General features: G+C 41.9%; 1 protein-coding gene across 1 annotated transcript in view; it reads right to left on the reverse strand.

Annotated features, from left to right (window-relative positions):
• Positions 1 to 24,071, reverse strand: part of PRKAR2A (protein kinase cAMP-dependent type II regulatory subunit alpha) — a 111,621-nt gene that overhangs the window by 5,496 nt on the left and 82,054 nt on the right. Inside the window, exons 7-9 of the mRNA XM_049640378.1 lie at positions 15,699 to 15,800; positions 15,456 to 15,530; positions 2,626 to 2,691 (exon numbers count right to left, since the gene is read on the reverse strand). Coding sequence (XP_049496335.1) covers positions 2,626 to 2,691; positions 15,456 to 15,530; positions 15,699 to 15,800 — 243 coding nt within the window. The remainder of the gene's footprint in view (positions 1 to 2,625; positions 2,692 to 15,455; positions 15,531 to 15,698; positions 15,801 to 24,071) is intronic.

The raw sequence follows: 24,071 nt of genomic DNA on the forward strand, positions 1-24,071 counted from the left end.
TTTTTTTTTTTTTTTAATTTTTTTTTTAAACTTTATTTATTTTTGAGACAGAGAGAGAGCATGAACGGGGGAGGGGCAGAGAGAGAGGGAGACACAGAATCGGAAGCAGGCTCCAGGCTCTGAGCCATCAGCCCAGAGCCCGATGCGGGGCTCGAACTCACGGACCGCGAGATCGTGACCTGGCTGAAGTCGGACGCTTAACCGACTGCGCCACCCAGGCGCCCCCAAATTTTCTTTTTAGGTACTGTCTGCATCTTAAGTTAGTGGTTCCCAAGGCACCTGGGTGGCTCAGTCAGTTAAGTGTCCAGCTCTTGATTTCAGCTCAGGTCATGATCTCATGGTTTGGTTCCTGAGTTCACGCCCCAAGTTGAGGTTCATGTACAGCCTGGCACTGGACTCAGCACTAACAAGCCTGCCTGGGATTCTCTCTCTCCTCTCTCTCTCTGCTCCTCCCTCATGCACACATGCACACTCTCTTTCTCAAAAACAAACTTAAAAATAGTTTAGGGGCGCCTAGGTGGCTCAGTCGGGTGAGCATCTGACTTTGGCTCAGGTCATAATCTCATGGTTCGTGGGTTCGAGCCCCGTGTCGGGCTCTGTGCTGAGCGCTCAGAGCCTGGAGCCTGCTTCGGATTCTGTGCCCCCCTCGCTCTCTGCCCCTCCCCCGCTCATGCTCTGTCTCTCTCAAAAGTGAATAAAGATTAAGAAAAATTAAAAAAAAAATAGTTTAAAGACTTGGATGTAAATTTAAAAAAATAAATTAAAAAAAAAAAACAGTTTAAGTTAGTGGTTTCCCCCCCTACCACCACACATTTTTTTAGAAGAGCTGAGTAACTAAAAACAATTTTTTATAATGTTCAACCTGGAAATTTAGTGGTTTAACTTTGTATTAAGAAATCGAGCAGGTTGTAATTTATGCTTATCAAATTACTGAAAATAATGTACTATATTATATTTAATATCTAGAGGTTTTTTGTTTGGTTTTGCTTTTTTTTTTTTTTACAAATCCATTTGCCAAGCTAAGCAATAGTTTGTTTAAGTAAAAAGATTATTTAGAGTTTATTTATAAGAATTAGTCTCGGGGCGCCTGGGTGGCTCAGTCGGTTAAGCGTCCGACTTCAGCTCAGGTCACGATCTCGCGGTCCGTGAGTTCGAGCCCCGCGTCGGGCTCTGGGCTGACGGCTCAGAGCCTGGAGCCTGCTTGCGATTCTGTGTCTCCCTCTCTCTCTGCCCCCCCCCCCCCACCCCGTTCATGCTCTGTCTCTCTCTGTCTCAAAAATAAATAAAACGTTAAAAAAAAATTTTTTTTAAATAAATAAATAAATAAAAAAGAATTAGTCTCAATCTTTAAGAGCTACTTTAAGTTATAGGCAAATAACCTTCCTTGCACACTACTGCCCTGACCTGTTTGCTCTGCAGTTGATCTGCTCCATTGGAGCCAACACTCCACTTCCAATTTCTGTAGCATTCTCTGGGGCTGCAGACACTTATGTGCCCACCTAGTCCCTTCTCCAGAGTAGCATTTACCACATGGTCATGTGAACACCAGCCCCCTGAGGGTTTTGTTATAATGCAGATTCTGATTCAGTAGGTCTGGGGCAGAGTCTAAGATTGCATTCCTGACAAGCTCTCCCAACCCCCAGGGCCACAGTGCTGCTGGTCCCACACACCCAACACCACTAGGCTGTGATCAGGAGGTGTCAATGAGTATTTGAGAAATATGCAAACATGTATCACTAGTCCAAAAACAATAAGTAAAAGAACATAGATGTTTCAACCTATTGTTTCATGTGAAACAGCAGATCCATTTTTAATCACAAATCAAGCCACCTTACAGGGAGTAATCATATTTATCCTTCTCTATATAACCTTTACTAAAGATATTCTATAAGAGACTTCATATTAGGTCAGTATTATATTTAACTATTTTAACAAATTCTATATTCTTTTAAAAAATGTTTATTTTTTATGAGAGAAAGAGTGTAAGCTGTGGAGGGGCAGCGAGAGAGAGAATCCCAAGCAGGCTTGGTGCTGAGAGCCTGACGCGTGGCTTGATCTCACAAACTGTGAGATCATGACCTGAGCCAAAATCAAGAGTTGGATATTTAACCAACTGAACCACACCCAGGTGCCCCTAAATATTCTATATTCTTAAAAAAAATTTGAACAGAGAAATCTGGTGAGGACGGATTTATGATAAGGATTACTCCTCCTATCTATTGGTCATTTTAGGTCTTCCTATCCATGAAATGGTATGATAACAATGGTCCTACAGACCTCCCCTTCCAGTGCTCTAGAAAGGAAGTTTTTTTCATATTCAACACCCACATGTATGTCTTTATCATGTATTCCCCCCCACTTTCTACTAGGGGTATTTATCTTTTTCTTATGGATTTGTAGCCATTATTTCTCATATTATTAATTATGTAACAGACGCAAAGGCAATAGGAACAAAGAGAAATATACTAAATCCCTATCACTGGAGGGACTTAAACATGGGTCTTTGCCAGTCACATGCCTCATATAACAATGACACTAGATACTAGACACACTTCCCATTTACAGCAAACAGCTACTTTCTGTGCATGCACCTGGTATAACTTGCCTCGTCACACACAGACTCACCTTGCTTCTGATCAGGATGCTCACCTCGCCGGACTCTATAATATAGAAGCTATCAGCCTTTTCACCCTGGAAAGGGAGAGGAGGTCATCAGAGCTATATATTGGCACAGGACACAGAAATAGATAATTTTCTCATTGCTCAAACTCCAATTTGTATTTATTTTTCAACTCTACAAAGTAATCAGTGCCTAACAAATTCAGAACAAAATGAGAGGATCCTGGTCACCAGGGACTTCAGTCCAACTATGACTGACACATCTCTCACTTCCTAACATGGAATATTCACATTTCTCTCCACAAATATGCCCAGGCTGCCAACTGCGCACAGCATCACTATCTTTGCTGCTCATGTTAGTCTGCTATTGAAACCTGTGACTGGGACCAGTCGCCAAGGCTGCCACAGACAATATCAAGGTGACTCCTGGCTACCTCTGGGCATGGGGCTCAAGGATAATGCAGCCCTCCAGAGGACAGTGTGGATCTGAAGAAAGCCCTGCCTTGGGGAGGGAGGTACTGTGATGTGGGTTGATGTCAACCTTATAAGCCTCAGGCTTTTCTTTCACTTGTTTGGATTTTAAACCACTTGGCTGAACCAGTCATTCAGGTAATTCAACAAGTAATTAAGTACTTACTATGTGCCAAGGCACTGTTCTAGGCATGTGAGACATATCAGTGGGCAAAACAAATATCCCTACCCTTGTGGAAATTGCAGTCTAATATGGTAAACAAACTGTAAACAATCAACATAATGAATCAGCAAATTATACTGTTGTGTTGGAAGGCAATTAAGTACTACAGGGAGGGAGCAATGTGGGATCTGGAGTGCTAAGGAAGGAGATGGCTACAGTATGCAGCAGAGTTTCATCTGAGGGTGAGATCTGAGCAAAGGCTGGAATGAGGGGAGAGAGGCAAGCAGACACTGAGAAGAGGATTGCAGGCCAACTTCAGTATCTGACCCCTTCCTCTTAACGTGTGGGGCAACAACCATCTACACTGGATAATTCAATACTAGTCCGGTGTTCTCATTCCATGTGGGTCTTATGTCTTCAGTAGAGTCTATACTTCTGAATTTTCCTAAGACTTAAGTGTCGTTGGCCACTGCACAGATCTCCAAGTGGACATCTTACAGCTGAGGCTGCCATTCTTAAGTAGTTAATCTAGTCCCAGTTCATTAGATAATAATCATTGCTTTATGTGAGTAAAAAGCACAGCTTTAAAAAGGGCTGTCTGTGGGTTTCTGTGCTGCCATGTTGGGTAGGTACCCTGTACCCAGCAGAGCTAAATCAACATGAAGTTCTAGTGTTACCCAAATAGCTCCCTGAGAGTTGATGAAGGAAACTAAGGGGAAGCCAGAGGTTGGGTCACCAGGAGGTTGCTTCTAGGTCCAAGAAGGGAGTTTCACAAAGGAAGATGGGATTATCAGTGTTCAGTGCTGTTGGAGGTCAAGATAAAGATTCAAATGTGTGCGGGGCGCCTGGGTGGCTCAGTCAGTTAAGCGTCCGTGATCTCACGGTCCTTGAGTTCGAGCCCCGCGTCGGGCTCTGTGCTGACAGCTCAGAGCCTGGAGCCTGTTTCAGATTCTGTGTCTCCCTCTCTCTGACCCTCCCCCGTTCATGCTCTGTCTCTCTCTGTCTCAAAAATAAATAAAGGTTAAAAAAAATTAAAAAGAGGGGCGCCTGGGTGGCGCAGTCGGTTAAGCGTCCGACTTCGGCCAGGTCACGATCTCGCGGTCCGTGAGTTCGAGCCCCGCGTCAGGCTCTGGGCTGACGGCTCGGAGCCTGGAGCCTGTTTCCGATTCTGTGTCTCCCTCTCTCTCTGACCCTTCCCCGTTCATGCTCTGTCTCTCTCTGTCCCAAAAATAAATAAAAAACGTTGAAAAAAAAAAATTAAAAAAAAAAAAATTAAAAAGAAAAGATTCAAGTGTGCAAAAACATTCTGGTGACCAAGAAGAGGGTGGTGAGTGGTAGGGATGAGCCACAAAAGTGACAGGTGGTGAAGGGTGGTACCTGAGCTCTTTTTGTTTAGATAGATGTGTAACAGCCATAATTTATAGTGCTAATTTTTCAAGGCTTCAGCCTGATGAATTTTTACACATTTATGCACCTGTGTGACCACCTCCTGGATCAAAACAGAAAACCTTCCTGGCCTCCAAAAGGGTCCTTATCGAGTCAAAACTACCATTGCTCTATTAGGTGACCGTATCTGACTTCTCTCCTTGCAGTTTTCCTTAATTCCTGTTAAGGAAAGTAAGGCTGTTCCTGAACTTCATATAAATGGAATCCTACATGGCCTATCATGTCTGGCTTCCTCTGGTCCACACTGTGAGACCACACTTCTAATATGCCTGGCTGTGAAAGGGATGAGAAGCTGGTAGCTGGAGCGAAAACAGTGAGTGGAGGAACGTGAGTATATTCTGAAGAAAGACTCAGGCATGTCTACAGGGTGTGAAGAATGAGCCTGATGAACAGGGGAGCTCAAATAAAAGAGAATCTGCTAACAATGCTGTTGTCTGCTAACAGAGCTCACTCCCAGCAGGCACTCTGGTGAGTACCACATGTGCACTGACTGCTTCATGCAATTGCCCAAGAAGTCAATACAATTGGTACTATTACTACCCCATTTTACAGATGAGTTTCCTCAGAAGCTCAGAAGATAAATAACTGTCATAGGAGGTAGAGGAATAGCTGGTGGATTCAAGGTTGAGAGGAAATGGGAAGAAATATTATCCAGACCACGAGGAACAATGAGGCTTGCCTAGGTAAAAGCTCTTCTCTTTCTCTGGACCAGAGGAAGGACCATCTCTGACCCTCTTTTTTTAATGTTTTTTTTTTTTTTTAATGTTTATTATTTTTGAGAGACAGAGGGAGAGCAAGCAGGGGAGGGGCAGAGAGAGGGAGACACAGAATCTGAAGCAGGCTCCAGGCTCTGAGTTGTCAGTACAGAGCCCAAAGCGGGGCTCGAACCCACGAACCATGAGAACATGACCCGAGCCGAAGTCGGATGCTTAACCAACTGAGCCACCAAGGCGCCCCTGAGCCTTTTAATTTTACTAATTTGCTAATACATCACTTGAAAGGATTATCATAGTTCACAAACAATTTAAGAAGAAAAAATTAAGGGGCGCCTGGGTGGCTTGGTCGGTTATGCGTCCGACTTCAGCCCAGGTCATGATCTCAGTCCGTGAGTTCAAGCCCTGCGTTGGGCTCTGTGCTGACAGCTCAGAGCCTGGAGCCTGTTTCAGATTCTGTGTCTCCCCCTCTCTCTGCCCCTCCCCTGTTCATGCTCTGTCTCTCTCTGTCTCAAAAATAAATAAACGTTAAAAAAAAATTTTTAAAAAAAGAAGAAAAAATTGAAAATGAAACCATGAATAATGATATGATCAACTGAAAATGGTCTATTTTTGAGGCATCTGAGGGGTACTGTTTGCATTTCCAGCCTCATGAAACAGCCTGGTTAGGCTGAGACAGAGATGGGCCAGGAGAGATATTTCCTGCCTCCCTCAGGTCCAGTGATAGATAGTGCATGCAAGCTGGCTGTTCAGACTTTGCAGGATGCCTCTCAGTTTTTAGGGGAGACAGAGCAGAATGAGATGACTACCCCAGCAGCAAAAAACAGGAGCTCAATGGAAGAATGTCCCTGCTTTTCAAATTGTTGTCTGCTAATAGCATCTGAGTATACATCTCACAGAAAGAACATTCCATTCTATATTTAGGAGTAAAGAAGCCAGACTATATTTTACATTTTTTAAAAAGTTTATTTATTTATTTTGAGAGAGAGGGGGACCACAAGAGAGACAGGGAGAGAGACATAATCCCAAGCAGGGTCCTCACTGTCAGCACAGAGGCCAATGTGGGGCTCAAACTCATGAACTGCAAGATCATGACTTGAGCCAAAGTCGGACACTTAACTGACTGAGCCATCCAGGTACCGCTATTTTACATTTTTATAATTTTTTTATTAAAACATTTTCTTCTTAACGTTCATTTATTTTTGAGAGAGAGAGAGACACACACACACACACACACACACACACACACACACACACAGTGCGACGGGGGAGGGGCAGAGAAAGAGAGGAAGACACAGAATCTGAAACAGCCTTTGGATTCTGAGCTGTCAGCAGAGAGCCTAATGTGGGACTTGAACTCGAAAATGGCGAGATCATGACCTGAGACGAAGTCAGACGCTCAACCAACTGAGCCACCCAGGTGCCCTCCTATTTTATATTTTTTGTGAACATATCAGGTGTTTCAATAAACAGCTTCTGAATGTCTATGCGGCAGGCACTATGTTACCAACCATATGCTAAAATTCACTGGGCTTTATATTAAATAAATGTCTTTTTTTCACAAATGATGGTATAGGATCCATATCCCATCCTAAGAATGACCGAAACTCTAATTCAGGACATGGTATGGTACTTCCTTTTTTTTTTTTTTTAATGTTTATTTATTTTTGAGAGAGAGAGAGAGTGAGCACAAGCTGGGAAATGGCAGAGAGAGAGGGAGACACAGGATCCAAAGCAGGCTCCAGGCTCTGAGCTGTCAGCACAGAGCCCAACGCAGGGCTCTAATCCACGAACCTCCAGATCATGACCTGAGCCGAAGTCAGACGCTTAACCAACTGAGCCACCCAGGCACCCCAACAAAATGGTACTTCAATGCTGAATACATGAAACATACTTTATTTTTATTTTTTTTTTAACACTTATTTTTATTTTTGAGACAGAGAGAGACAGAGCATGAACATGGGAGGGGCAGAGAGAGAAGGAGACACAGAATCGGAAACAGGCTCCAGGCTCTGAGCTGTCAGCACAGAGCCTGACGCGGGGCTTGAACTCACGGACCGCGAGATCATGACCTGAGCTGAAGTCGGCCGCTCAACCGACTGAGCCACTCAGGCACCCGAAACATACTTTTTATAAAGTACAAACCAACTTCTGTCCATATCATCCAGAGAACAGGTAAAACATTCCATCAATTAGGATAAATGAGCAAATTATGAAAACACTACAAAGTATATAAGCATAACATTAAAAAAAAAACCCAGAGATAAAAATTTGTGTTGATGAACTTGAAAGGATGAAATAAAAGAAAACTCTGAAGTGGGCAGCTGGCCAGGGGCCTCCCTGACAGCATATGTGGTCTAGAGAACAACTAGAGACAGGCAGAGATGCACACTAGCCTCCCACCAACCCCTTCAATAAGCAGTGGCTTCTGTTCTTTCCACAGTATCTGGGCCCTTGCTGGACACCTGCATTAGCAAGGCACCCATCCTCAGACATAATGACCTGTGAAGAAAGCTGGGCTGTAGGAAGAAGCTGCTGGCATGCTGGTGCTGAAGAGTCACAGCATCCAAGCACAACTGTCCAAGGGGGCTTAGGGCAGCAATCTCTAAATGCTGATGACCATCACTGATCTTCAGGGATGTAGGGAAACTTCTCTTGGTTTCAGCTCAGGTCATGATCTTATGGTTTGTGGGTTCGAGAACCTGCATTGGGCTCTGTGCTGGCTGCCTGGAGCCTGCCTGGGATTCTCTCTCTCTCCCTTTCTCTCTGCCCCTCCTGTGCTCTCTCTCTCAAAATAAATAAATAAACTTAAAAAAATACTAAAATGCCCATATTGGAAAAAGAAGACAGGCTAGAAAGTGAAAAGCTAAGCAACCAATTCAAGAGAACTGGGGAAAAAATAGCAAAACGAAGTCGAAGAAAGGAAATGAGATAAAGACAGAAAGTAATGAAATAGAAAACATTCAACCAGATTAATAAAAGGCAAAAAAGTGGTTCTTAAAACAGACTGAAAGAATTAGTAAGCCCCTTGCAAGATTGAACAATAAAAAAAAAGAGAAGGCACAAAACGACAATATCAGGAATTAAGATGGGATCATTCTAGATGTTGTAGATACTTAAAAGGTGTTACAGGAACATTCTGACCTACTTTGTGCCAAAAACATTGAATTTTAGATGAAATGAATAAATCCCTAGCAAAATAGATCTTACCAAAACACACTGAAGAATAGAAAACCTAAATAGTTTAACAATTAATAACTTAATTTGTGGTCAAAATCTTCCCACAGGGGCACCTGGGTGGCTCAGTTGGTTAAGCGTCTGACTCTTGGTTTTGGCTCAGGTCACGATCTCATGGTTCTGTGAGTTCAAGCCCTGTACTGGGCTCCACACCATCAGTATGGAGCCCACTTGGGATTATCACTCTCCCTCTCTCTCTGCCTCTCTCTCTCTCTCTCTCTCTCTCTCTCTGAAATAAGTTAAAAAAAATCTTCCCACAAAAGAAACATCACTAAGTTCCTTAAGATATCCAAGGAATTCTAGTCTTATGCAAACTCCTCAGATAATAGTAAGAGAATAGAATCCCATTACGATTCTAACACCCTGATATCAAAATCTGACGAGGCTGCTATAAGAAAGGAAAATTACATATCAGCCTCACTTGGGAACACAGCCAGAAAATCTTAAACAAAATATTAACAAATTGGATTCATCAACATATGAAATGGATACTACACAATGGCCAAGTCAGTTTATCTTATCTCAGCAACACAAGGCTGCTTTAAGATTTGAAAATCAAATCAATGTAATCACTGAAGTCTTGTTAATAACAGCTAAAAACTAGAAACACACTTAATCTCCATCAGCAGTGGGAAGACAAATAGTTTATTTACATGCTGGAATACTATACAGCAATGAAAACCAACAAACTACAGCTGCACACAACAATGTGGGTGAAATGTTGAGCAAAAGAAGGTACAAATAAAAGAATACATACATTCTAATTCCAATTTAGAAATTAAAGAAAAAGACAGCAAGACTTAGCCATATTGTTTATACACAGGTGGTAAAAATTATAAAGCAAAGTAAATATATGACTATGATAAAAGTCAGCATAGAGACATAGTAGAGGTCTGTGACTAGGAAGGGCAGAGCAGCTTCTGAGGTGTGAGGGTATTTCTCTGAAAACATCTAAAAAGTACATTTCTGGATTATAGAGTAAATTCAGCTTTATAGAATAAGGATAAACTTCTCTCAAAAGGGGTTCAGCTAAGTTATTCTCCTATTCACTGTGAATAAAACTTCCTGCTACATCTTGGAATTATCAGATTCTTACCTTTTGCCAAACTAATAGGTATGAAAATAGTTCTCACTGGGGAGCCTGGGTGGCTCAGTTGGTTAAGCATCCAACTTTGGCTCAGGTCATGATGTTACCGTTTGTGAGTTTGAGCCCCATATAGGGCTCTGTGCTGATAGCTTAGAGCCTAGAGCCTGCTTTAGATTCTGTATCTCCCTCTCTCTCTGCCCCTCCCCTGCTCTCATTCTATCTCTCTCTCTCAAAAATAAATAAACATCAAAAAAATAAAAAAAAATAGTTCTCATTGTGGCTTTTAATTTGCATTTCCTTGATTACTCAATGAAACTGAAGCCAATTCATTTTTCACTGATGCCAGAACTATACTCTGAGAACACAATTCTCATAGTGATATCCTTCCTCTCTCTCAAAAACCTTTGAAAATGCTTTTCAAACATTTCACCAAGTTTTTTTTTTAATTTCTTTAAGTTTATTTACTTATTTTTGAGAGAGAGAGAGAAAGCAGGGGAGGGGCAGAGAGGGAGAGAATCCCAAGCAGGCTCTGCACTAACAGCATGAATCCTGATGGGGGCTCAAACTCATGAACCATGAGATCATTACCTGAGCTGAAGTTAAGAGTTGGTCACTTAACCGACTGAGCCACCCAGGCTCCCCTTGAAGTGTATTTTTATATACTAGCAATAAATAATTAGAAACTGAAGAAAGGAAAACCACTTACAATATCGTAAAAAATGTAAAATATCCAGGTATAAATTTAACAAAGATGTGTACGACTTGAAAAGTATAAAATACTACAGAGAAAAAGTAAAAGGTAACCTAGGGGCACCTGGGTGGCTCAGTCGGTTAAGCGTCCGACTTCAGCTAGGTTATGATCTTATAGTTCATGGATTCAAGCCCCACATTGGGCTCTCTGCTGTCAGCACAGAGCTCACAGAGGATCCTCTGTCTCCCTCTCTCTCTGCCGCTCCCTTGTGCTTGCTCTCTCTTTCAAAAATAGACATTAAAAAAAAAAATGACCTACATAGAGATATACTAAGTTCATGAACCACTGACAGTAAGCTTTTTTGATTAGAATGTAAGTGACTGACATCAAGCTTTTGATTATTGAGGCAACCATTTCAAAGACACCTACCTTGAATAAACATATTGCCAGCCACACTAAATAAAGAGCCAGGCTGCCCCACCTATGAAGTCTCCCTTTTATTTTAAATGTTTATTTATTTATTTTGAGAGAGAGACAGAGAGACAGAGAGAGAGAGCCTGCGCGAGCACGCACGCGAGTGGGGGAGGGGCAGAGAGAATCCCAAGCAGGCTCTGTGCTGTCAGCACAGAACCTGATGCAGGGCTTGAACTCACAAACCATGAGATCATGACCTGTGCTGAAATAAACAATTGGACGCTTAACTGACTGAACCATCCAGGTGCCCCATGAAGTTTCTCTTTTAGAAAGCCCTGAGAAATGCAGAAAACTGACCACTTGAGTGACCCCACTTTTCTCTTCCCACAACCCTAATTCCTGCTCTTACGTTTTAAATTTGCCAATAAAGAGTGAACCTGCCAAACCCTGGGCAGCCCACCCTCAACCCCAATAAAGACAGAATTCCAGGTCCCCACCCCCACCCTGTGACCTCACTGTGTGGCCCTGGGTGTGCCATATACCCTCCAGGATCTGTGAGTAATAAACTTTGTTTTTTCAAAGTTCCTTCATGGTTGTTGCTAAGCCTTGCAGTCATAACAAGAACCACAAGGGCCAGTCCAGACACAACACTGGCTCTGGAGAAATGTCTGTGGGGACTTTTGAGAAGTGGTACAGGACGAGGTGAGTGCCCCAGGCATTCCTAGCTGACAGCATCACTACTGATGGCCTGAGACTGACACAAAACACTCACTATTGTTACAATGTCAATTTCTCCCCAAATTGATCTATAGTTTCAACATAATCCCCCCTGAAAAATCTCATTGGTAGAAAGTATAAAGCTGGTTCTAAAATATATACAGAAATGCAAAGAGCATTGAGGAGCCAAAATAATTATGAAAAAGAACAAAAATTTTGGAGGGCTTAAACTATCTGATTTTAACACTTAGTATAAAAAGTTTTTATAATCAAGACAGTGCAGTATTGGCACAGAGACAGACATGTAGATCCATGGAACAGAGACCAGAAATAGACCCAAAAATATACGGCCAAATAGTTTTCAGTACAAGTGTCAAGGCAACAAGATAGGATAATCTTTCCAACAAATGGTACTGGAACAATTGGACATCCACATGCAAAACCTTGTAAAAACCTTACAACAGCATAAAAATTAACTCAAAATGGATCACAGATCTAAATGTAGGAGTTAAAACTAGGAGATATCTATAACCACTCTGCTCAACATAGTAGCATGTGGCTATGGAGCACTTGAAATATGGCTTCTATAGATTTAGGTGTGCTGTAAGTACAAAATATACATTGAATTTTGAAGACTGAGGAAAAAAAAAGAATATAAAATATTTCATCATTAAATTTTTATATCACTTAGATGCTGAAATGGTATTATTTAAAGATATTAAGTTAAATATGTCATATTATTAAAATTAAGTTCACCTTTTGAAAAAAACTTGGCTGCTAAAAAAATTCTAAATTACATCTGTCTCACATGATATTTATTGAATGGTGGCCTAAAGGTAAACATTATGAGAAAATTTTATTGACCTTGCAAAGATTCTTTTAAAATAGGACACAAGGGGCGCCTGGGTGGCGCAGTCGGTTGAGCGTCCGACTTCAGCCAGGTCACGATCTCACGGTCCGTGAGTTCGAGCCCCGCGTCAGGCTCTGGGCTGATGGCTCGGAGCCTGGAGCCTGTTTCCGATTCTGTGTGTCTCCCCCTCTCTCTGTCCCTCCCCCGTTCATGCTCTGTCTCTCTCTGTCCCAAAAATAAATAAACGTTGATAAAATAGGACACAAGAAGAATGAACTGCAAGAGAAAAAAAAAACTACAAACTAGACTCTTCAAAATTAAAAACTTTTGCTTTTTAAAAACTGCCATTAAGAAAATTAAGAGACAAGGCACTGCCACAGCTTGGAAGAAATATTTGCCAATCATCTGCCTGATAAACGATTTGTGCTTAGAACACATAAAGAACTCTTACGACTTAATAATAAGAAGCCAAATCACCTAATTGTAAACAGGGCAAAAGATTTACAAAAACTTCACCAAAGAAAACATAAGGATGGCAAGCAGTCACAGGAAAAGATGCGGCAAATGCAAATTAAAACCAAAATGAGACACCACTTAATACCCACTAGAATGGCTAAAAGTAAAAAGACTGTTGATACTAAATGTTGATGAGGATGCATAGCAACTGGAATTCTGGTACAGTGCTGGGAGGATGCAAAGTGGTAGAGGCATTTTAAAAACGGTTTGGGGGGCGCCTGGGTGGCTCAGTCGGTTGAGCGCCGACTTCGGCTCAGGTCACGATCTCGCGGTCCGTGAGTTTGAGCCCCGCATCGGGCCCCTGTGCTGACACCTCAGAGCCCGGAGCCTGTTTCAGATTCTGTGTCTCCCTCTCTCTGACCCTCCCCCATTCGTGCTCTGTCTCTCTCTGTCTCAAAAATAAATAAACATTAAAATAAAAAAATAAAATAAAATAAAATAAAATAAAATAAAATAAAATAAATAAAAATTTAAAAAAAAACGGTTTGGCAGGTTGTTAAATATGCTTTTACCATATGGCTTAGCAATTCCATAAAAACATATATCCACACAAAGACTTGTATAAAAGTGTCCACTGCAGCTCTATTCATGATTGCCCCAAACTGGAAAGACCTCCAATTCCCTCAACTGGTGAATGGAAAGATAAATTATGGTATATCCGTACAGTGGAATACTACTTAGCAATAAAAATAAACTATCTGCTGACACATACAACATGAAAAAAAAGTCTCAAAAACGTTGTGCTAAGAAATCAGACACAAAAGACCACATTATGATTGCATTTATACGAAATTCTAGAAAAGGAACTTCTGTAGTGTTGAAAAGCAAATCAGTAGCTTCCAGGAATAAGGGGGTGGAGCAGGGGATCGACTACAAATACAAGTGAGGAAACTTCTTGGGGTGATGGAAATGCCCTGTACTATGATTGCAGGGATGGCTACCAAACTCTAGAATTGTACACTTAAATTTGGTGATTTTATTGTATATAAAATACACTGTAACAAAGCTGCCAAAACAAACAGAACAACATAAAGCACAGTTTCTAATTCAGTAGGTCTGGGGTGGGGCCCAAGAACTTCATTTCTAATGATTCCTATCAAGTTCCCAGATGACACTGATGCTGCTGTTCTTGGGACCTCACCTGGAAACCTCTGTCTAGGGACACTGTCAAAAGGGGTCTATAATAAGCTGAGGTCATCTTAATTTGTGCCCATTCAGCACCATCTAGCACTCTCATCTTCAAGAGCACAGACACTCCAGAAAACACTGTAGCTTCTCATACCTCTTGACATACCTTCTAAAAACCTGCTGACATACCTCCTGAAGGCCTGGGGCTTTCAGGATGACATGAAGGCCCTTTGGGAGTAAATTAAAGCATCTCAGGTTCAGAAGCAAATGTGACTAGTCAACAGGTCCCATTCCTGCAACTCAGTGCTACATTCTTACCATACCAGGACACCTGTCCTGGAACACAGCTCACACCCACAGGCCTTGTTCATATTGTTCTCTTGCCCTGAAAGACCTTTCCCTGACCTCAACTGCTGAAGCTGCACTTATTCTTTAAGCCCAGCCCAAATGGCATTTCCCCTACAAAACATTACAGAATACTTCCTTTCCTACATTCTCACTGTCATTTACACATTCCTTCATTATAGTGTTTATATCTGGTCCTACTTGTATATTGTAATAAGTGTTTAGAGAATCAAACTAATTTCTAATTGAAGGAATTATTAACAGCAGGAGTCCTAGAAAACAAAGGCATTTCAAAAGGCCATATAGTTTTTTTGTTAGTCCTTTTTCTCTGGGAGTTTCTCTCTCGCCTGCTGTGATTAATAAGCCTGGTACAGGGGTGGGCTCAGGATTTAGGCTTCACCAATCTGTCTTTCCTCCTCCTAGCCCCAGCTCTGGCTTCATAATGGGGAACACTACCCAACCCAGGCCAACCAGGTATCTTCCCAGTGCTCTTACCAAACCACAGGCAGAAGTTACACCTGGAGAAGTCTTTACACATAATTAAAAACATCATCAGAGCAGACAAGGAAAATTATTACACAGTATTCATCACAACGATCCAGGTCACTGTGTGATGATCCTCACAGCATCCAAAAGTCACAAGAGAGAAAGGCACAAAGGAAACATTAAAGACAACTTACAAATCTGATCAATTACTGAGGACTGAAGGCTGGCTTGTGTTGGATTGACTAAGAGGGCACCTTTGTGCCAAACATAGAAGGTAAAGGGCACAACCCTTCAACTTTCTCCAGACTTTAACACCAATGGATGAAGTTTACTCAGGGTCAAAAGAGAACTATGTCCAAAAGAACAAACACCAGAAGCCACAGAAAGGTGAATGGAGGCAAGAGATGTGCATATGTCCGTGAGAGGAACATCAACGGGCTTCAGAGGACTCTGCAGGAAGTGTGCCCTAGTAGCTGGCAACATGAGCTCCCAAAGTGAGAGGACAAGGGTTGCACTAGTCCTTCAGGAGGGTTGACTCTCTCAGGAAAGGAGCTGCACAGGGCCCCACTCACCTGTGTGATTATGCGCTCTCCGTCCTTATAGACCTTCTCTCCTATTACATCCACAATCTTCATTCGTTCTGACACCTGAAACAATGGACATACCCACAGACTCTAAGGAAAAGACCTCAACTGAAAGTCACAAATGATATCTATACAACACAGAAATGGGTTAGAATAGTACAATTTGAAAGCTTAATAGATTAGTTTTAAATCTTAAATCTCCATAAACAGACTCTTATTCATACACTTTACCTCTAGTGATTTAAGGAGAGGCACAGATTCAATAAATGACTCAAACATCCTTCTCTTTTTTGCATTGTTTTTCACTATGATTCTTCTAAAAGTCACACGGTCCTACAAGAAAGAACATGAAAATTCTGGTAAATGCCTCTGTAAGAGAACATCTATGGATGGTTTAATTAACTGGGTGACAGCAAATATCAGAGGACCATGGAGTGTACCGGGCCAACTGAGTGTTTGATGACATTTTAATCTGAGTCATCGCTGGAAGAAAAAGACTTGTAGCTTGTTGTGTCAGACAGATGTCCCACACATCATTGCTTGCTATCTGGTACTCCATGAGTGCCACCTATGGGTCATAAATAGAATACAAAATACAAAACTCCCAATCGAATACTTGTAAGCTCACAGTCATTGTTCAATGTGAAAAGATGCACCTTTAGAAAAAGGAGATAAAACAATCTGAGGGCTCTTGCCCTGAAAGACGTTACAATCTCAATGGGGAGACAATATAAAATATGTGGGAATAAAAAAGCTATAGTCCAAGACAGCATATGAAATGTGCTAGGTGAACTATAAAGACAAGAGTTAGTGTCATGAGAATTCTCAGGAGGGAGAGAGTGTCCCTAATCACAGTTAGGCTGGAGTAATCAAAGATAGTCTTGTTACAAAAATATAAATTTTGGGGAGACCTAGAGTAAGGGGAGGATTTAAATTAATGGAGAGAGAGGGGAAGCAGGAATGTGAAAGGTCATTCGACCCCAGCAAGTCATGGAGGCAAGGCTAACCAGAGCTATAGCCAGGCTCCTCTCAGATACGTGTATATGTGTGTAGGGAGGGACACACAGTCAGGAGAAGGTTAATTGCTTAGTTTTAGGTTTCTTGTATCTAAGTTAATTGTACCTTTTGTCCACCTCAGGCTGTCGGGAGTGGAAAGATTTTTTTTTTTCTTTCAGAGTACATAATGAAATCCTAAAGGCCAGCAGAATGAAACACAGCAAGGGGGTTAGGAGATGTTTAACTGTAGGTTTTCTATTTTAGTATTCTCTATGATGGGGTGGTAGTGGGGTGGAGACACCACACAGAAGACAACTGAGTTGAGATCACCCAGGAGCCTTTTAAAAATATAGATGCCCAGGTCCACCCTAGATCTGCTGCTTTATGATTCTCCTCTCCCTCTGCAGGGCCTACACATGAGTTCACAGCTTTGCTGCTCAGGACATTGTCTATCTGTGAGTATCAGGCCATTGTCACCGTAAAACTGGCTCAGATTAGAGGGAACGTACTTGTGCACAGAACTAATTAAAAAGCCCTGCATCTCTTGCTGCCTGCCTGCTTTCTTCCTCATGGACCCATTGTGCAGAAGGTGCTGACCACACAGCCCCCAGGAGTTCTAGACCCACACCCCCCAACTCCCAGGCCTGGGGAATGCAGGCATTTCTCTTCCCTAGAGGTTTCAATCAGATTTTGGCCTGACTCTCCTTGGCTCACGCTGCGTCCCCTGCCCTAGATGAACTAACTAATCATATGGCTGGGCAGTTTGCACTGTGCCTGGCCAGGCTGGACTCATGTGTCTCCTGGGCTGGGGTGGAGTGGGAAGGAGAGGGAAGGCTCCCCTGGAAAGATGCTGGGTCACAACAGACCCTAGGGTTTCTGATGCGCAGTCAGACTGAAGTACACCAACCAGATACAGCCATGTTGGGGATCACACAGTCACAGGCATGACACCCCCTCCCTTACATCCCCCCCAAGTGTTAGAGGCATGCAGCTCCCTGAGAGTTGAAACTCTGTTCAACCTGGTGCCCAAGCCCTGCAAACCTCTAACCCCAGCCCCATGGCTTCCCTGGCTAGGACTGCCATATCCTAAAATGGAAATAATACGCACCTCTGAGGGCACAGACAGGCCTTATACTCCTAGCATGAGCTATGGCGGACTGCAACCCTCCCTCTCAACTGTTGTACAAGTCATGTCTGCTCTCCAGTATATAGCCAAATTCTGTTCCATTTCTTCTCCATCTGTCTGCTTGAAAAGAGCCATTCAATCTTGGATTGTTCTAATGGGTTGCATCATTTGCCACTACTTTTTTAAAGTCCAAGGTTAGGGATGTATCATTTAAAATATTACTGTCATACTGTGGAATATTACTCTACTATCTTTAGACTTCAGTTTCTACATGTTTTCTGGGCCAATCTAGGCATGAGTGCTATGGAAAGAGGACAAGCAATCAGAAGTAAGAAAATGGAAATTATAAAATTCTCTTCCTTCTCTTTGAGTAGGCATTGTCAGAAAAATCCAGTATTTAAAACACCCACCTATAAAGTCACAAAGATTGCTACAATTGCAATAGCAAACTCTTTCTAGCTGAAGAGAAAACAACTGATAGCTCTCACAGTGACTTATTTGTGTTCCAACCCTTTCTACGTGTACTTCCCTCCTTCTTTTTTTTTTTTTTAATTTTTTTTTCAACGTTTTTTTATTTATTTTTGGGACAGAGAGAGACAGAGCATGAACGGGGGAGGGGCAGAGAGAGAGGGAGACACAGAATCAGAAACAGGCTCCAGGCTCCGAGCCATCAGCCCAGAGCCCGACGCGGGGCTCGAACTCACGGACCGCGAGATCGTGACCTGGCTGAAGTCGGACGCTTAACCGACTGCGCCACCCAGGCGCCCCTACTTCCCTCCTTCTGCTGTGCAAGGCCAGCTCCCATGGCTGCAGAGGGCATGAAAAAGCACCAGACACCAAGCCAGCTTTCTGGGAACTTCCAATGGAGCTGTGAAGAGGAAACTTGAACCGTGAAATAGTGGCTCCAGCAGGCAGCAAGTGTTCAGAGTCCAGCAAAGAGCCTGAAGTTTAAAAAAGAGAAGGAATGCCGCCCTCTCCTGTGACTGCAAGTGTTCCCTAAGATGGTTTCTATCAACTTTTACTCTAGCAAAACAAAGTGGGAGCAGGGACTAAGTGTAGTGGTCATGGTGGCAGCTGCCCCCAGTAAGGGAAAGAAAGTAGAATCCAACTTGAGAATACCCCCCTGCTTTGGCCTCAGAAGGCATTTCCAAGACCTTACAAGTTACAAGTAAGAAGTCAGGCTGTAGAGGACGTTCTGGGAGTCACTATCCTGGAGGTGGTTCTAAAGCTTTTGAGAGGGCTTGGGCTATTAAGTACGTGAACAAAGAAGGAGAAAAGCAGAGGCCAGAAGGGCATATATATATATTTAAGTTTATTTTTGAGAGAGAGAGAGAGAAAGAGGGAGAACCAGCAGGGGAGGGAGGGGCAGACAGAGAGGGGGACAGAGGATCTGAAGCAGGCTCCACGCTGACAGCAGACAGCGGGAAGCTGGGCTCAAACTCATGAACCATGAGATCACGACCTGAGATAAGTCAGATGCTTAACCAACTGAGCCACCCAGGTTCAGAAGGGCATATTGTTAGGCCACTTAAGACAGAAGCGAAAGGAAGAAAAGACTGCAAAGGATAAGGCTAGAAAGTAGAAAGACAAGGCAGAGATGTCAGGAGAGGAAGCTTCTGGACGAGAATGGTGATAAGCAGCACCACGATCATGGTGAGCAGGTGTCCCCATTCTGTAGCCCCTACCTTGTGTGGCACCAAGGCTGCCTGTCTTATGCCCCTGCTGAATTCTCATACCCCAACCATGAGGTAGGTGCTTTTACAGTTCAATTTGTTAAAAAAAAATTTTTTTTTCTATTGAGACTTTCTCTTTGACCCAGAGGTTATTTGGGAATGTGTTATTTAATTTCCAAGTGTTTGGAGATTTTCTGGTTATCTGTTATTAATTCCTGGATTTCTTCCAGTGTGGTTAGAGAATATGCTGTCTGATTTCAACTTTTAAATTTGTCAAGTTTTATTATATATGCCAGGATATGGTCTGTCTTGGTGAATGTTCCATAGGCTTGATTGAAAAGAATGTGTATTCTACTGTTGTTGTATGGAGTGTCCTATAGATTTCAATTAGATCTTTTTGGTTGACGATACTGTTAAGTTCTTCCACATCCTTCCTGATTTTCTGTCTAGTTGTTCCACCACCTTTGGAGACAGAGGTGTTGAAGTCTGCACTTCAGCAGACTAATTGTGAATTTGCCTATTTCTTCTTTCAATTACTTTTTAAAAAATTTTTTTAATGTTTATTTATTTTTGAGACAGAGCATGAATGGGGGAGGGTCAGAGAGAGAGGGAGACACAGAATCGGAAGCAGGCTCCAGGCTCTGAGCCATCAGCCCAGAGCCCAACGCGGGGCTCGAACTCACGGAGTGTGAGATCGTGACCTGAGCTGAAGTCGGACGCTTAACCGACTGAGCCACCCAGAGGCCCCTCTTCTTTCAATTCTTACTTCAGGTTTTGCTTCATGTATTTTGAAGCTCTGTTGTTTGGTGTATACATAGTTAGGATTGCTATGTCTTCTTGGCAGATTAAACCTTTCATTATTATGTAATGTTTATGTAATCTTTGTCCCCAGTAACTTTCTTTGCCGTGAGGTCTATTTTATCTGATATTAATATAATTACTCCTGCTTTATTCTGGTTAATGTTTGCATGGTGTGTGTGTATATATATATTTCTATCCTTTTACTTTCAATATACTTACATCATTTATTTGAGTGAGTTTCATGCAGACTTGTCTCTGTCATTTAACTGATATACTTAGATCATTATATTTACAGTAATTATTCATATATTAGGGCTTAAGTCTACCACTTTACTATATGTTTTCTGCTGTTCCCCTGTTTTGTTTTTGTTTTTTGTTCCTCTGTATCATTTTCCTGTTATTCTTGTGGGTTACCTGAACACTTTTTAGAATTTGATTTATAGAACTTTTTATCTTATTTTTTATTTTTTAAAATTTACATCCACATTAGTTAGCATATAGTGCAACAATGATTTCAGGGGTTGCTTCCTTAATGCCCCTTACCCATTTAGCCCATCCCCCCTCCCACAACCACTCCAGTAACCCTCAGTTTGTTCTCCATGTTTTTGAGTCTCTTCTGTTTTGTCCCCCTCCACTTTTATATTATTTTTGTTTCCCTTCCATTATGTTCATCTGTTTTCTCTCTGAAAGTCCTCATATGAGTGAAGTCATATGATTTTTGTCTTTCTCTGAATGACTAATTTCACTTAGCATAATACCCTCCAGTTCCATCCACGTAGTTGCAAATGGCAAGATTTCATTCTTTTTGATTGCCGAGTAATACTCCATTGTATATATATACCACATCTTCTTTATCCATTCATCCATCGATGGACATCTGGGCTCTTTCCATACTTTGGCTATTGTTGATAGTGCTGCTATAAACATGGGGATGCATGTGTCCCTTCGAAACAGCACACCTGTATCCCGTGGGTAAATACCTAGTAGTGGTCGTAGGGTAGTTCTATTTTTAGTTTTTTGAGGAACCTCCATACTGTTTTCCAGAGTGGCAGCACCACCTTGCATTGCCACCAACAATGCAAAAGAGATCCTCTTTCTCCGCATCCTCGCCAACATCTGTTGTTGCCTGAGTTGTTAATGTTAGCCATTCTGACAGGTGTAAGGTGGTACGATTTATAGAGCTTTTGAGTACATCTGTTTGCACATAGTATTTTAGCAGTTGCTCTAGGCATTATACTTATATATGTAACTTATTACGGTTTACTTATGTCAACATTTTAGTAGTTTGAGTAAAGTGTAGAAGCTTTACTTCCATTTGGATCTCTTTACCCTCCCCCCTCCTTTTGAGTATAATTGTCTTAAATATTTCCTTTACGTACACAGAGAACCACATCAGACAAAAACTTTGCTTTAAGCATCTAAGATAATTTAGAAAACTCAAGGGAAGGACAGTCTTTTATATCTCCCCATAGTCTACTTCTTCTGTTGTTCTTTCTTCATGTTCCAAATTTCCTTCTTGTATCACTTCCCTTCTCTATGAATAACTTCCTTTAGCTCCCCCCCCCCTTTTTTAAAGTTTATTTATTTATTTTGAGAGAGAGAGAGAAAGCAAACACAAGCAGGGGAGGGGCAGAGAGATAGGGAGAGAGAGAGAATCCCAAGCAGGCTCTGCACTGTCAGCACAGAACCCAACACAGGGCTTGAACTCATGAACTGTGAGATCATGACATGCGCCAAAAACAAGAGTCCGATGCTTAACCAACTGAGCCACCCAGGCGCCCCACCTTTAGCCATTTTTTTTAAGGTAGGCCTGCTGGTGACAAAGTCTTAGTTTCCTTCTACCCAAGGATATCTTCCTTCCTGAAGAATATTCTCGCTAGGTACAGCATTCTGAGTTGACAGTTCTCTTTTTTTCAGCACTTGAAAAATGCTCTGCCACTCCCTTCTGGCCTTCGTGGCTAGGAAATCTGGTATCATTCAAATTGTTGTTCCCTTATAGTTAATGAATTTTTTCTCTCTTTCAAAATTTTTTCTGTCTAGGGGCGCCTGGGTGGCTCAGTTGGTTGAGCATCTGGGTCATGATCTCATGGTTCGTGAGTTCAAGTCCTGCATCAGGCTCTCTGCTGTCAACACAGAGCCCACTTCAGATGGTCTATCTCCCTCCCTCTCCACCCCTCCCAATCTCTCTCTCTTTCTCAAAAATAAATAAAGATTAAGAATTTTTTTTGTCTAGTTTTCTGAAGTTTGATTAAGTTGTGTCTTGGTATAGATTTCTTTGGGTTTATACAATTTGGAATTCACTCATTTTCTTGAATTTGCAGGTTTATTATCTTTCACCAAATTTGGGAAGTTTTCAATTATTATTTCGTTGAATAATTGTTTAGTTCCATACTCTTTCTCCTCTCCTTCAGGGATTGTATTAATTCAAACATTGTATCTTTTGTTACTATCCCACACACTCTGTTCATTTCATTTAAGTCTATTTTCTTTCTGTTGTCCAGACTGGGTGATTTCTATTTTTCTATCTTCAAGTTCATGGATACTTTCCTCCCCCATATTCATTCTGTTATTGAGCCCATCCAGTGAGTTTTTATTTTGGTTAATGTATTTTCTAGTTCTAAAGTTTCCCTTTTGGATTTTCTTTCTATCTTCTATTTCTCCACTGAGACATTATATTTTTTTAAGTTTATTTATTTACAGAGAGAGAGAGAGAGAGAGAGAGAGAGAGGGAGGGAGGGAGGGAGGAAGGGAAAGAGAGAAGGAGAGAGAGAAAATCCCAAGCAGGCTCTGAGCTGTCATTGTAGATGCAGGGCTCAAACCCACGAACTGCGAGATCATGACCTGAGCCAAAATCAAGAGTTGGATGCTTAAGCAAATGAGCCACCCAGGCACCCTGACACCTTCTAATTTTTTTCAAGTGTGTTCTATTTTTTTTCAAGTGTGTTCATAATTGCTTGTTGATAGCTTATATAATTGGTTATATGACAACTGCTTTAAAATTATCATCAGCTAATTCCAATATTTTTGTCATCTTGGTGCTGGCATCTGTTGATTGTCTTTTCTCATTCAGGTTGAGAATTTCCTTGTTCTTTGTATAACAAGTGATTTTCTATTATATCCTGGACATTTGGTGTACTATGCTGTGAAGCTATGTATCTGATTTAATCTTATTTTGCAGCACTGTTTAGGTACAGTGTGCATGTACATGTGGGAGCGAATGTTCATCTCCCCTCTGGGTCCCATTGATACACCCTGGAAGGGAAAGTGGAGTGCCAACTAGTGACACCACATATCACCTCATTTTGCCTCTCTGCTGATGGGTAAGCCTGTAAGTTCAGCCTGCTGCTGGCCCCAGTGACACTGTGGAGAGGTAGAAGCAGTTTTTCCAAATACCGGTATTTGGTATTTGGTATTTGGCTGGAGCAGGGTGGTATTATCTGTTCTGCTAGGCTGCTCTTTTCCTGCTCCTTTAGCTAAAGCGATCAGGCTTTTCTTGGGGTTGTTTTTGTATGTACTTGTTGGTGGATCTAGGTTGAAGGCTTTTCCACAACGCCACCTGGGATATATATGGGAAGCAATAAAGAAAACCCAAGAAACTCACTCTCTTGTTCTTAAATCCCACGATCTCTAGCCATTCTACCTTCTTTCCATCTTCCAGAGTCTTCCTAAGTTTGTTTGTTATATGATATCTGGACTTTTTTTAGTTTTAAGAGAGAAGACTACTGAGGAATGGGACTATTCCACCTTGGCCTGGACCAGTACTTGGCTTGGACATCAATGCATTTTAAAACTCAGTTTATTTTCCCCCATTACTTATTGATCTATGATTTACCCTTGGATTTTTCAATCACTGGGCCCCCGAGTGTGTGATCTCTTCTGAAGCTGTTTTATCTTTCATCTCTCAGAACATTCTTTTTTTTTTTTTTAAACATGTATTCACCTTTGAGAGACAGAGAGAGATAGAGCACGAGAGGGGGAGGGGCAGAGAGAGAAGGAGACAAAGAATCC

Source organism: Panthera uncia, chromosome A2, assembly GCF_023721935.1.
Source record: "Panthera uncia isolate 11264 chromosome A2, Puncia_PCG_1.0, whole genome shotgun sequence".
Classification (NCBI taxonomy): Eukaryota; Metazoa; Chordata; class Mammalia; order Carnivora; family Felidae; genus Panthera; species Panthera uncia.